This window comes from Coptis chinensis, chromosome 4, assembly GCF_015680905.1.
Source record: "Coptis chinensis isolate HL-2020 chromosome 4, ASM1568090v1, whole genome shotgun sequence".
Classification (NCBI taxonomy): domain Eukaryota; kingdom Viridiplantae; phylum Streptophyta; class Magnoliopsida; order Ranunculales; family Ranunculaceae; genus Coptis; species Coptis chinensis.
Genome location: NC_141459.1, coordinates 10,903,383 through 10,919,321, shown reverse-complemented (window position 1 = coordinate 10,919,321; position 15,939 = coordinate 10,903,383). Strand labels below are relative to the sequence as shown.

The following is a 15,939-nucleotide window of genomic DNA, read 5'->3' as shown; positions in this document are numbered from 1 at the left end:
TCGGTGAACCGGCAACCCAGTCACTAAACTGGATTAGGTCAATTACTAGATCGTTTATGCATTTAGCCCAGATCAAAACCGGTTAACTTGTCCAGTTTTCAATCAAACCACCTAAACCGGGACGGTCCAACTGGGTTTCTGAACCAACCCCAACTGTTGGTTGTGATAATTGGTGATTTTAATTTAATTCTTTGTTACTATACGTTTTTTAACAAAACAAAACACCTGGGTTTCTGAACCAACCCCAACTGTTGGTTGTGATAATTGGTGATTTTAATTTAATTCTTTGTTACTATACGTTTTTTAACAAAACAAAACACCTTAGCTGGGCTTGAACTGACAAAGAAACCACTATGCTACTTACAATTTCATGATATTTAGCCATCAAATTTATAGATAATACTAGATTTTGGACCCGGGCATACGCGATTGGGATCTATTAAATATTTTGTGTGCTGAAAATGCTTTACAAAATATCTCACACAAATTTTTAAATCAGAATATATTTTTATTGAAAATAAACCGAAATACGTTAATGAGCAGCGATTATGGTGCATAAGTACTTGGGAACTAAGGGATCAAATTGAGATAGCATTTTCACTTTGTGGTTTAAGATATTAATCCATAATTTTCAAATATAATTATCTTAAACTCAATCTAGCTTATATAATAGTTTTCTTAAATTTATGGTGATTTAGCGGCAAATTTTCGAATCAGAATATATTTTTATTGAAAATAAACCGAAATATGTTAATGAGCAGCAATTATGGTGCATAAGTACTTGGAAACTAAGGGATCAAATTGAGATAGCCTATTCACTTTGTGGTTTAGGATATTAATCCGTAATTTTCAAATGGAATTATCTTAAACTCGATCTAGCTTGTATAATAGTTTTATTAGATTTATAGTGATTTAGCGGTAAATCATCACCGCTCGGTTTACGTACTAATGTGTACAAATCACTAAAAAAGATTGATTATTTCCATATTCTCAAAGAATACACTACTCCCACTTGAAAAGATTTATCCATGAACCACTACAAGAAAATTGAGCTTTTTCCAGGGTCCAACGGCCCACAGCCGTGGCCAAGTTTTTAAGTGGCCGTGGGGTATTGTTTGAGTATAGTAGTTGGATTTTAGTTCCCATTTTGGCTACGGCTGTCCATTTGTTTCATCCACCGTTGGATTAGACTTGGATTTTGATGTCCGTTAAGATCTCATTGTGAAATAAGATCTCATTGTGAAAATAAAGAGTAGACACGAAACAACTATAAAAAATCGAAGAAGAAGACTCGAGTTTGTTCGAAAGAAAACTCGATTTTAAAGCAACAACAAGGTTTGTCTTCCTTCTCTCTCCTCTATAAATAGTACTTCTCTTTTATTCACTTCTCTCATCTAATAGAACTTTCCTCCTCCCCTCTCTCTGTCTCTCACCCAGGTTGAAGATCGAGAAAAAGCATTAATGTTTTCGCCCTCACACACTCTCTCACGGTAGAGTCACGAGAACCAGGTTCAATTGCACTCTTATATATGTTTTTTTTTTTTTTTTTTTTTTTTATTTTGACGTATTTTGACGAAATTACTTGTGGCTATTTTTTTGATGTCATGTATGTTCTCTGAGAACTTGTATTTTGTTGTTATGGGCCATTTTGATATCCGGCATTCTTGTTTTTTGTTTTTTCCAAAATGGTGATAAAGACAAGTTACTAGCAAGGAGACATTTTTCAAAAGCAGAAGTGGATCAAACTATTTATAGTCTATACGTTCATGCGTGTGTGCAGGTGAGTAATTAAAGTATGAATTTGTGGTAGCATTATTCACTATGTACTATCCTTACCAACACCACAACAGAAGGGGCCTTTAGCAACGCACTCTTTTGCAACGCCAAAAAATTGTTGTTACAGGTCACGTATTGCGACGCCTTTTGGGGCTGCTAAAAATTTGGCGTGCTATCAGTTTTCTTGTAGAGGGATTTATCTACTGCAACGCCTCTCGCGTTGCAGATGGTTGTAATTATATTTTCTAAAAAAAGAAAATGCAATATTTTATGGGGTTTTGTCATTTAGAACACGGCTAAAGCTTAATGGGTCAATTGTGACGTTGCTTTCGTTGTAACAATTTTTTAGGAATGTACACGTTTATCTGGTATAGCCTCTATTGCGATACAAGTGGCATTGTTGATGGGCCTCTGGTGGGCGGGCCTATTTTAAAATTTCGCTCGAACTAAAAACTAAAAGTTAAAATACCAAAATTATTGAAAACTAGAACTAAAAAAATTGAAATACCAAAACTGAAAAACCCAAAAAGACTTTCTTTGTTTTCTCTAACCCTTACTTCAACCATCACCTCCCCAAATTGGCAACGAATCAAAAGTCCAAAACACTCCTCAGTTCTCACATCCATCAATAGTAAGCTAACGATCTCTCTCCCACCCAAGCTTCGATTTTTCAGGTTCGTTCGGTTACTCGGGCACTTTCAGACTTGGTCTTATATTTTGAAACTCATCATCATCCTCTGTTTTTCAATTATACTACCCATCTCATTTTCTGCTTCTAATGAGCTCAATATGCATGACCTAATCACTCTTTCAAGTTTCCATTACGTGGAAACCACCTTGAAACCTTATGAATGGTGTTATATAAGAGGTGTGTACGTTAAACACTATATTTTATTAACCCTTCACTCATTTATCAAATTCTAAGGCGTTTAAATAGATTGGGTTGTGTCAAAATTCAACGATAGTTTGATTGAGTTATGTTTTTTGCTATTTTTTGGTTTTCATTATATTTGAACCTCACTGTTAAAATTGTTTTAATTTAGTTTTATAGGCTCCTGCTTTACCTGTTTCATGAAATTTCTATATTTTTTTGATATGGAAACTAGAACTGGCATACTGTTGGGTTTTTGGTTCATGTGTGTTCCTTATAAGTTTTTATTGTTTTCTTCGATACGGTTTATAAAGTGTATCATGTGTCCAATGGTATCTACATTTGATTGTCTCGGATAATATGTTTTATTTGTTTTGTTTGGAACAGTTGTCAGGCTATTTTAAATGCAACTTTTCTATTGCCCGTATGAATGCATGATACACTTATTTTACATATATTTCATCGTATGATTAGTGTCTTACAAGAGCGTGCTCAAGTGACATTTGAACCTAAGTTTATGATGCGACTTCGTACTGATTCTATTATCTATGCATCACTTCAGTTGATCTGCCGAAAAGTTTCCCGTCAATATCCATCAACTTAAAGTCAAACGTGGATATTATGAGTATGCTTCCCCATCAGTAAGCTTTTTTACCGATACCAGTGAGATTTTTGTAGATGTGAAAAATCTAACATACTTGTGCACTTTAATAGGATTGTCTTTTTAGTCTTCCTGGTTTCTCTCATTCCGGAGGCATTGCACCTTTTTCATTCTCTTACAAATTCTGGATTGTGTGCAGGATAAAGGGAGTGTTAGAAAGATTCCGAAAAGTAAAATGCCTGTAATTTGCTTGCGAAATGGCGGTCTTCCTATCCCAGATGTTTTAGACATTTCCTTAATAGGTTCAAGTACCACCTCAATGATGACGTCCATAGATGTCTTTTACTTGTTTTCATGACTGGGCGGAAACATTCTAGGCACTGGACCTAGTATTTGATTGTTATCATATTCTGAGATTTAAAATGTTATCATTTTGGTTTGTGCAAGTAGGAATTGTGTATTAAATTAATTGGAATGTGTGATTAAGTACTACACTTTTACAAATGTTCACTATTAGTCACAACTTTGGTAAGCTATTATGGTTTCAAGTCCTTGGGTTATATTGTTGGATTTGTTGTTGACAGTGTGATTGCCTTGAAATTAAGTAAGTTCTATGAGTATTTCCATTACCAATCAGTTCAACATAAGATATGAAGACTATACTTAGCTAATAAGAAGACTTTTTTAAGTTGCTGTTATTTTTGTAGTCCTGTAAGATCAATCGAGTCACTGTAGATCTTAAAGTCGTACTTTGCTACCAAGAAAGGCATGTAAACTTGTTGTGAGTATCTTTTAATGCCAATTGAGTCATTTATAGACCATGTTTTTGTTGATACAAACATATATCTCTAAGATTAGACGTGTTTTAGTTTTACTGACTCATGTTTTTCTTGGTCAGGCCACTCATTATTTTCAATAACCTCTTTCTTTGTTATTTTAATTTACTGGATATTCGGAAGAGGTGGTCAGAAGTTTTCAAGTGTTGATTCGAATTGATACATGGTTTGCATATTCTTGGTCTGGAACTAACCTGCTTTGTAAGTTGCCTCCATTGACCATTTTGTTCTGCTGCTTGACATTTTTGGTTCTAAGACTTATTGTAATCTCTATGCATGACTTAATGCAGCCTAGTGAACAAGTAGCAAGCCTGAACAAATGCAATATGAGATTAAGATCGAGTTGTCTCTAACGTCTTGTAGATTTCATCTTTTGGTCAAAAGAGGGTATGAACCATGTGGAGATTTTATGCCTAGTTCACTAGTTCATAGGGTATGACTTTTATCTATTTTTAAGGGAAATTGTTGTGAATTTTTATCCTTGCTACTGTATTGTCTTGTAGATTTCTTCTTGTATCTTTTGGTCAATACAACCATGTAATTTTATGCCTAGTTCACTAGTTCATAGTGAATTTTGAGCAAGAAGATCTAGTGTAGCTCACTATCCTTTATCTCAACTGAAAATCTATCACCTCTAAGGCCTATCTTGATTGTCTTGTAGATTTCTTCTTGTATCTTTTGGTCATGAACACACCCGGTATGAACCATGTGGAGATTTTATGCCTAGTTCACTAGTTCATAGTTTGGTTATCGGGGATATATTAAGGACATACAATTTATTTACACAATATAACATACTCAAGTACAATAATTAAGGCAGGTAGCATGATCTAACAAAACTATCTTTTTAAGGCATGTATTCCTCCATCGAGGTGTATAAACAAATAACCAAAAACGTACAAATTAGAATGTAATGACCTTAAAAACCCAACGCCATACATGCTTATCTTATGATCCATATGACATTTGTGTTTCTATGTGAGGTAGCCAAATTATGTGTTTTAGTCTTTTTTGGTTGCTTACTTGTTTTAAGATGGTAGTCCATTCAGACAAGTATGAGTAAATATTATTAATTTGTACATCTTATAATTTTTTCGATCCAAAGCATATATTATTGTTTGATGAACATAGTAGGCAAATTACAATCGCTAGCTTCTTGTTATCATTGTTTTTTTCTCTTACCCGAAATTCCATGTTGTTTAATTCAAACTCTATTGGTTAGTGTCTGTTTTTTCTTTCTTTCTTCTTAGAAGCTTTTGGCCATCGGCATATTATTGTTTTTCAAACTATAAAAGGTTGGGAATTTAGACAATCGTTACAAGCTAAGTCGTAATGGTATTTACTTCTTAGGTCCATACGTTTAACTAGAAAAAAATATTTTCACATTCATTGCTTACTTGAGTGCATTTTTGCTTCGTTAATGTTTTAGATAAGTTTACTTATACATTTTTTTTCTTAATTTGTTGTACCAGATTGATTGATCAATCAGTTGCCAATAGACTAACGAAGAAAATTACCTGGATGGATCTTGTTCAAACGACAGTCTACGGATGTTTGAGAATTTTGCTAAAAATCTAGTTTTGACGATTATGTGATATGATGTATTGGCACTTTTTTGTAATGGATTATGTTAATTAATGAATTATACTTTGTTACGAATCATTGTGCTTTGAAATATGGTTACTGTTATATACATAAATTGAATTTTGAAAATTTTGCAAATTCATATGAATCAAAATATTTTGTATAATTCAGGCGGTGCCAGCTATTGAAAGAAGTAGGACATTTCAAACTGGTTTAAACAATTAGCAACACATCTAGTGTAGCAATTGGGTAATTTATAGTGACGTTGAAAAATGCAGCTAAAAAGTTAACTTATAGCGACGCCAAATGGTGCAGTTAAAAAGCCATTTGTTTGCAACGTCAAAAAGTGCTGCCAAAAGTAGTTTTTAGCGACGCTAGTCGTTGCAAATAGTTTAAAACCCAATTAAATTATGAAAAATGAAGTAGCAATGCACATATAATATTAGCAACGAAGTGTGGCGTTGCAAAAAGTTAAAAGTTTTTGCAACGCCATTATAGGCGTCGAAATTTAGCTTTTGTGACCCACTTTTTTGCAGCAACTTTGTGACGCCATGTTTGGCGTTGCAATTGATTAGTTGCAATGCTTTTTGGAACTTTTAGCGACGGGGTATGGCGTTGCAAATGAGCTTGTCTGTTGTAGTGCAAGAGTATTATTTCAAGCAGTCTGAAGGTGAAAAGCTCAATTATATAGGAAGAATAGTGGAATTTTTTGAATTAGACAATAAGGAGCCTTATTTTAGAGCGCAATGGTTTTTTAGACCGGTTGATACTGTAAGATCAATTCTTCGACTGGCCGCAATGCTTTTGTTATGTTATATATACTGTGTGTTTATTGTAGTGGTGTTTTTGTGCTTGGATGTTTAACTAGGTCTTTAAATAGGTTGTCACCCAAGAGCTGAATAGCACATTCGATGAGAGACATGTATTATATTTTGAAGTCAGAGACGACAACCCATTAGAATGTCTGGTTTCAAAGATCACAGTTTTACAAGTGCCCTCAAATGTATGCCTCTATCACTCTTCCCTCTTTAGTGCGTTTTCTTTCATTTCAGTCCAGACTAATTCATCTTATTTATCAGATCAGTTTGGCAGAAATACCGCAGTGTGATTTTTTTTTTATAATATGGCATACTCTTTGCCATATTCAACCTTTCAAAGCCTACCAGTAGGTATATTATTGTTTTGTTTAGTATTGGAAAGGCATCTGATTACGCCATATGCTGCAATACTGACTGATAACAAATCTGGTTAGATTCTTCAAGAGAGTTTCTAGATCCATCTTTGCCAAGTTCGAGTAAGGAATGTTCTGGTGAAGCTTCAGAGGATTCCGAGATGAAGTTACTTGATTTGTATTCTGGCTGTGGTGCCATGTCCACTGGTTTATGTTTTGGGGCTCCACATCCGGGGTTAAACTTGTCACTGTAAGTCAAATAGTTGTAACATGTGTCATATACTGTTTCAGTATCTCATTAACAAAGTGTTGACTCATTGTAATGCTTACTGTAGAAATGTATGCACTCTCATTAACTCATTGTAATAAGGACACCTGTAAAAGCTTAGAGCTCAATCATCCAGATACCAAGGTCTGTTGATTAGTTGCTGTTAACTTCCCATGTCAATGAGAGTGCATACCTTTGAAAGAATACCATTTTTTTTTTTTTTTTGTAAGGAATGAAGTCGCCTCCTGGATTATCCTCATCCGCTAAAGGAATGGCAGAAGCTGTGTGTAAACTTCTCCTTGTTGGGGACCGGAGCTCAACAAGACACCAGCTGGAGTCAAGTATCTCTGAAGAGGATGTAGTTGGAGATGGGGAAGCCATTCCTGAAGGTGCATATGAAGTGGGGAAGATACTTGATATTTGCTATGGCGATCCAAACGATAAGAAAAAGCCTGGATTGTACTATAAGGTACTTGTAGAATGAAAATTTATAGCTATTCATTTATTTGAATGTTCTTCTGATTCAACAAGTTGTGACGCATATTTATATTTGCAAATCTTTTGCTTACTCGACCTTTTGTTCAATCTAAATGTATATGGTTTGACATTCTTGGGAAAAATGGTTCTACTGAATTTTTTATTTTTATTTTAGTTTTAGTTGTAATAGATAATGCATTTTGGATTATATGTTTCTGCTATTGTTAATTTATTCAGTTTTACACTTTGCCTTGAATCTGTAGGTAAGTTGGAAGGGATATGGCCCTAATGATGGCACATGGGAGCTAGCTGAGAACCTCGGCTATACAATACTTGTGTAAATGCTATTGTAAGCTTTATATGCTTAAGTATGTCTCTGTGTACTTAATGCTGTTGATACTTATTCTCCAGTGAATGCCGACAAAAAGTAGAGGAGTTTGTGACCCATGGTTACAACTTGAATATCTTTCTTTTGCCTGTAAGTTATTAGTATTTGAGATTAGTTCATTGTATTTGCATCCAGGTTCCAATCTCCCGTTAATTACTCTTTGAGGTTAGTTCAATACATATGCATCTATTTTCTGATTTTTCGTTAATTGTTTTTCTAGGCTAGTTCGATAGTTTACAATTTTTATACAGTTTGCATACATATAAGAGTCTATTTTTATAAACTCACTTTCGTTTTGGGTTCCTAATTACTCGTAATTACTCATGTGAGAAGGCTAAAAAAGCGGTCATTTATGCTTTAAGGTCAGTGCGATGCAGTAACATTCAACTTTCGATTTCCAGTTAACTATTTTTTGAGGTTATTTCAATGCATTTGCATCCAATTTATGATTTCCTGTTAATTAATCTCTTATTTTAGTTTAATACAGTTGCATCTAGTTTTTGGTTTTCCGTTAATTATTCTTTGAGGTTAGTTCAATGCAGTTTTATCCAATTTCTGATTTTATGTTAATTGTTCTTTGAGGTTAGTTCAATGCATTTGCATCAAGTTTCCGATTTTCTGTTAATTATTTTTTTAGGTTAGTTCAATGCAGTTACATCAAATTTATAATTTCCTATTAATTATTCATTTAGGTTAGTTCAGTGCAGTTTCATCCATTTTTCAATGTTTCGTTAATTAGTCTTTCAGATTAGTTCATTGTATTTGGAACCAGTTTCCGATTTCCCGTTAATAACTCTTTAAGGTTAGTTCAATACATATGCATCTAGTTTCTGATTATTTATGCTTTGAGGTTAGTTCGATACAATTATACCTGGTTTCTGATTTCCAGTTAATTATTCTTTGAGATTATTTCAATACATTTGCATTTAGTTTTTGATTTCCCACCAATTATTCTATGAGGTTAGTTCAATGCAGTTGCATTCGATTTTTTATTTTATGTTAATTATTTTTTGAGTTTAGTTCAATGCATTTGTGTCCAGTTTTCAGTTTCCCATTAATTATTATCTGAGGTTTGTTTAATGTATTTGCATACCGTTTCCGATTTCCCGTTAAATATTTTTCAAAGATTTACATCTAATTTCTAATTTCCTGTTAGTTATTATCTGACGTTAGTTTAATGCAATTGCATTCAGTTTCCGATTTATAGTTAATTACTTTTTGAGTTTAGTTTATTGTATTTGCATAAAGTTTCCGATTTTCCGTTAATTACTTTTTGAGCTCAGTTATGTATTTGAATCTAGTTTCCGATTTCCTTTTAATTATCCAATGTGGTGTGTAATACTAACTTCAATTGATCCATCTTACTTTTTGAGTTTAGTTTATTGTATTTGCATAAAGTTTCCGATTTCCCGTTAATTACTCTTTGAGCTCAGTTATGTATTTGAATCCAGTTTCCGATTTCCTTTTAATTATCCAATGTGGTGTGTAATACTAACTTCAATTGATCCATCTGTAGTGTCCTTGCAAACATGACATAAAAAGTAAATTATGCTTGATTTACCATGTGGGATCATTGAAGATTATTCAGTTCCCGATTTTCCATTAATTATTATTTAAATTATGCATGACTCACTATGTGAAAACTTCAAAGATAATCTACGAATGGGTATTAATGCTATATTAATTATTCTGAAAAATATTTGTAAATATGTAGAACTATTATATATTAATATTATATTGATCACTCAACCAAATTTCTTATAACGTGAAAACCTCACTCTCCATTACAAAAAAAGAACTCACTTTTGATAAAACCCTTCAACTTCATTTTGTTGTTTAATAAAAGAAGTATGATTGAAGTTTTGTGAGATTGCCTAATAAGGTGAAGTTCATATATATTGAAGCTACTTGAATTGGAAGGAGTTCCCAATCATACGAAAAGAGATAAGATAAACACAATTTTAAATGCAAAACTATACTTATCGAGACATTCTCACAACATATAACCCAACTATTTTGAGGCTAGTTCAATGCATTTGCATCCAGTTTCTGATTTTCCGTTATTTATATTTTGAGGTTAGTTCAATGCAGTTGCATCCAATTTCTAATTCCCGTTATTTATTTTTTGAGATCAGTTCAATGTAGTTGCATCTATTTTCTGATTTGTCGTTAATTATTCTTTTCGGTTAGTTCAATACATTTGCATCCAATTTCCTGTTAACTGTTCTTTGAGGTCAGTCAATGCATTTGTATCCAGTTTCTGATTTTCTGTTAATTATTCTGTGAGATTAGTTTAATGCATTTGCATCCAGTTTCCGATTTCTCATTTATTATTTGATAAAGTTGCATTTGCATCTAGTTTCTGATTTCCCGTTAATTATTGTTTGAGGTTAGTTCAATGAATTTACATCCAGTTTCCAATTTCCTGTTAATTATTTCTTGAGGTTAGTTCAATGCATTTGCATCCAATTTATTTTTTGAGATTAGTTCAGTGCAGTTGTATCCGGTTTCCAATTTTCCATTAATTATTTTTTAAGATTAGTTCTACGCATTTGCCATCATGTTTTCAATTTATAATTAATTTTTCTTTGAGGTTAGTTCAATGCAGTTGCATCTAATTTTTGATTTTCTGTTAATTTAATATTTGAGGGTTAGCTCAATGCATTTGCATCCAATTTCCGATTTTTCGACAATTTTTTTTTTTTTTTTTTTTTTTTGTTAGTTTGATGTATTTGCATCCAAGTTTTGATTTTCCGTTAATTATTCTTTGAGGTTAGTTTAATGCAGTTACATCCATATTCCAATTTTTTATTAATTATTTTTTAAGATTAGTTTAATGCTTGCATTTACATCTAGTTTCCGATTTCCCGTTACATGCTTAAATGGAGAAAAATAAAAAATTTAGTACAATCAAATAGAGTTTCTCAGCAATGGGGACAACTTTTTGGGAGATAGGAAGTGATGTAACTTAAGTTGCTGAAGTGATCCAATACACTTTTATTTTGCCGCTTTTAGTTAAATATAGCTTGGAGAAGAATTCTTATCTTCTCAAGAATATTGTTTCATTCCTTTCTGGGTAAAATCCTCCATTGATTACAGTGAGAGTTCTGAAAAGGAAACAACTTTCAATCCCCTTGAGGTAAGAGAGACAAATAACAACAGCGAGGAGAGAGAGACGATTTCAGCTAAACCACGTCTATCTCCTTAGAGTTCTTTGTTTCAAGTTGCCAAGACTACACCTTTAAACAATACGTTAGAGAAAGTTGATGTTCAAATTGTTGATGGTATCACACAAATACCTTTAGACTTAGTGATGAAAGGTATCACTGAATGGTATGATTATGTTGTAGGCTTCTTTCTCGAAACGACTTCCATTCTTTACTGTGAGGGACCTTTTGAGAAAACGCTGGAAACTAAAAGGAAACTTTGAGATGGTTGCAGATGAAGAATTATTTTACTTCAAGTTCTTTAATAGTAAGGATAGAAAGAAGGTCTTAGAAACTGGATCTGTCTACATTTCAGGACAATGCTTTGTGATATCAAAGTGGTCTCAAGACATAGAAAGAAGGAGAAATTCGGTGCAATTAATTCCCATATGGGTAAACTTGCACAATGTCCCAAAGGAGTTATGGACGGATGACGGGTTGAGCTACCTGGTAAGTCGTCTTGGGATTCCTGACAGTATGGATGACGCTACTGCTCACAGGAAAAGATTGAAATATGCTCGAGTTAGTGTTAAAGTTGAGAGTACTGCAGAACTCCAAACATTCTTTAATGTAGAAATGGGTAAGGATAACATACGAAGGATATCTGTAGAATATGGATGGATTCCTAAGATGTGTGGGAATTGCAAAGCTTTTGGGCACTTTACTGCAGACTGCATAAGAAAAACGAGCAACATTGAGGCTCGGGGGACTAGAGAGAAAGAAGTAGTGGTTGACAATACTCCAATTCAGCCTGAAAGTAGCTGCTTTAGAACAGTGGATGGAGAGGTCGTTACTAGTGGTATTTCTATTACAAGTAATGAACATAATTTACCAAAAAACTGTGAGGTGGGTGTGAATACTGATGCTGACCAAGATCAAGTTATTAATCAGAGTACAGAGAACTTAACACAGGAAGTAGAGAGGGTTATGGTGATTCAAAGAGTAACAGAGCTTGAAGTGGCAACTAGTAACTTGGCTGAGGGTACAGTGGTGGAATCTGATTTGAGTCTTGTGATCCCGGAGATATATATGACAGAGATACCAGTTCCTTTTGTAACTGATAATGGTCAGTTGAGTGACATTGTCAGTGACCAGAGGGACAGAGATAAAGAGAGGGAACAGAGCGATATGAATACAGACATAGTGCCTTATGTGGAGATAGTACAAGAAGTTGAGACAAATATGAGCTTGGAACAGATGTTGCAATACGACGTTGAGTAGCAAGAATACAATAACAGTTTTAAGGCACTAAGATATGGGGAGATGTCGGATGATGAGACTTCTGCAGAGGAAACTGAATACTTCAAGGATAAGAACTTAATTCCTTTGTCAGGTGAGCCTATATCTCCAACATCACCAGGAGGTGTTGTGGCCAGAAGCAAGGAAAAAAGGATCATGGTTCTAATGAAAAGAAAAAACTAGGAAACAAGAGTAGGGGCAGGCCCAAGGGTTCGAAAAACAAAAAACGATAGAATCAATGATAGAGCCTATTAGCGTTTGGAATGTGAGGGGAGCAAATGATTTGTTGAAAGCTGCAGAAATAAACAAGGTGAGAATAGACAAAAAGTTTTGTGTTTTTGGGTTGCTGGAAACAAAAGTCAAAAGACCAAAGTATAATATCATTAGGAGGGTTTGTTGTCCTTTATGGGAGCATGTAAACAATTATGACAAGAGTCAGTCAGGGCGAATATGGGTTTGTTGGAATCGTGGAGTTGTTAATGTACACAAGATAGCAGACTCTGAGGAATTCATTCACTGTAGAGTCAAATATCTTCCAAGTGCGGAAGAATTTTTATTAACAGTTATATATGCTAGTAACAATTCTAAAGTGAGACTAGCCTTGTGGAAGGACTTGATGGGTATTCATAAATCAGTTAAAGAGTCGTGGTGTGTTGTTGGGGACTTTAATAACATCAAGGCGGCTAATGAAAGATTGGGGGGTGACCCAATGCATCCGAATGAAGCTGTTGAATTCAATGCTTGCCTTCAGAATACGGGATTGTCGGATATTACTTCAATTGGATTTTTCTACACTTGGTGGAACAAGTCTATTGGTACAGCCAGAATCATGTCAAGGATAAACAGATGCCTAGTGAACAGTTTGTGGCTAACTCGTTATCCTCAGTCTATAGCGGAATTTTTACCTCTAGGAGTATCAGATCACTTGCTAATGCTCCTTACATGGGTTGATCATGCCAGAACTCCAACTCCATTCAGATTTTGAAATATTTGGGTTTACCAGACAGAGTTTAAGGCCATGCTAGAGGAAGTATGGAGCACCAAAATTTACAATAACCCAATGTATATCTTGATACAGAAGCTGAAGTTGTTGAAGGCAAGAATAAGGCCATGGGCAAGGATGAATTTTTCAAATCTCCATGAGAGAGTGGAATCAGCTAGGCAGGAGTTACAGGATGCTTAATTAAATTTCCAGAATAATTCAAGTGATATTAATATAAGAGAAAAAGAAAGGGCGGCCATGAATAAGTATATCGAGCTAGCAAGAGCTGAAGAGATAGACATGCAACAGAAATCAGAGGAGAAATGGAGTACAGATGGGGATAGATGTACCAGTTACTTCTTCAATTCTTTGAAGGAAAAAGTGGCAAAGAAAGGAATATGGGCCATCTCCTATGACAATGGGCTAACAATATATGGGCAGACAGAAGTTGCACAGAGCATTGTAAAGTATTTTACTCAAACAGTGGGAACTGCAGCTCCAACAATCAGCGAGAGAGAGTTCTTCATGGGTCTGAACGTTAGAAATGTGATTGATCCAGTCATGAGAGAGGTATTGGATGCCGATATCACTGATACAGAAATCAGAGAAGCATTGTTTGTGATGGAGAATAATAAAGTGCCAGGACCAGATGGGTATAATCCTTTCTTTTTTAAATATTGTTGGGATATAGTGGGGCAGGATGTCTTGAATGCTATCAGGAATGTCTTCAGAACTTGTAAGATGCCGAGGGGAACAAATGCTACGTTTCTATGTCTAATTCCAAAATTGAGTAATCCTTCTAAGGTGGAAAATTATTGGCCTATTGCACTTTGCAATACTCTGTACAAGTGTGTTTCCAAAGTGATCACATCCCGTCTGCAACTAGTTATTTCAGAGTTAGTACATGAGAATCAATCTGCTTTTATCCTCGAGAGATCGATACAAGACAACATCCTACTAGCTCATGAAGTGATGAGAGGATACGAAAGAAGACATGGTACCCCAAGATGTTCAGTTAAGGTTGATATTAGAAAGGCGTATGATATGGTAAGCTGGGAATCTATCCTAGTCATGTTGGATAAATTTCTCTTCCCACCAAAGATGAAGAGATGGATACAGATGTGTATAAGCTCATCGTACTATTCTATTCTTATAAATGGCTCACCGGAAGGGTTTTTTGCTGGAGGAAGAGGTCTAAGATAGGGTGACCCCATGTCCCCATATCTTTTTGTTTTAATTATAGAGATTTTGGGTTGTGTGATCAGAGAAAGTATTGAAAACAAGATGATCCAATATCATTCTAAATGTTAGAGGAGTCTTCTCACACACCTGACCTTTGCGTATGATGTTCTAATATTCTGTAAAGGGGAAGTTATATCTGTTGCAGCCCTCAAAGATTGTTTGCAAGCTTTTAGTGATGCTACAGGGCTTCAAATCAATTCCCAGAAGACTACCATTATGACTGGGGCAATGGGGCATCGAGATTCTTTCGACTTGGCTCAAATTTTAGGTATTGAGCTTGTCAAACCTCCAGTGAAATACCTTGGTTTCCCACTCTTTTCTGCTCGATTAGGTAACAAAGATTGCCAACCTCTGGTTGAAAAAGTAACTGGGAAAATGAAGGATTGGAAAGCACGTTTACTCTCTCATGCAGGCAGGCTCCAGTTGATTATATCGATTCTTAGCTTTCTACATATCTTTTGGGCCAGAACTTTCATTTTACCAATATCTATTCTAGAACAAGTGGAAAGGATATGTGCTACTTTCCTATGGAGTGGGATTGATATCAAAAGGTGTGTGCATCAAGCAAGTATTAGTACTATCAGCAAAGCAAAGGAAGAGGGAGGGCTGGGCATTATGAATATGGAAACATGGAACACAGGTGCGCAATATGGGCTATTGTTCAAGATAACGAGTAAAGAAAACACTCTGTGGGTTGATTGGATATGGAAGAACCAGCTCAAGAACAAATTCTTGTGGACCATGGAAGTACCAAAAGACTGCCCCTGGTTATTGAGAAACATTCTCAAGTGTAGAAAATATGCAAAAGATCTTATCCTTTACGCGATATCAAATGGAGAAGACACGTTCTTATGGCATGATCTATGGTGTAACAATAGTCCTTTTATGGCAAATACTCAAGTTGTCATGAGTATTCAACTTCCTCTCAATGCAAAAGTTAGTGAGCTAATATCAGGTGGAGAATGGAATGGAATGGAATAGTTGAGAATATTCAGTGCAATCGTCTAAGGGAGGACATCAGGTCTACGTCAATTGAGAGACATTTAGAGAAAGACAGAGTTATTTGGAAGCCACATCAGAGTGGGTATTTCACGTCAAGCAGCGCTTATGAGGCCGTTTGGGGTCAATTAGTCATTCCACAACATTCCTTTACTTGCTGGCAATTGTTCTCTAATAGCTTGTCAACTCAAGATCGGTTAGTGTACAAAAAAATCCTTACCCATTCTTCCTGCTGTCTTTGTAATCAAAGTAGAGAGTTCTCCAACCATCTCTATTTTGAGTGTGAATATTCTCGGATA

General features: G+C 35.0%; 1 protein-coding gene across 1 annotated transcript; it reads left to right on the top strand.

The window, feature by feature from the left end:
• The first annotated feature begins 12,655 nt into the window (after nucleotides 1-12,655).
• LOC147501835 (uncharacterized) lies at nucleotides 12,656-13,402 on the top strand. The gene has a single exon (XM_086604401.1). It carries the CDS (start codon nucleotides 12,656-12,658, stop codon nucleotides 13,400-13,402), a length of 747 nt encoding a protein of 248 aa, XP_086460527.1.
• Nucleotides 13,403-15,939: the final 2,537 nt, after the last annotated feature.

What these genes read in the sequence shown, in the direction of transcription:
- LOC147501835 (XM_086604401.1), top strand. Translation starts at nt 12,656, where the DNA reads ATGATAGAGCCTATTAGCGTTTGGAATGTGAGGGGAGCAAATGATTTG.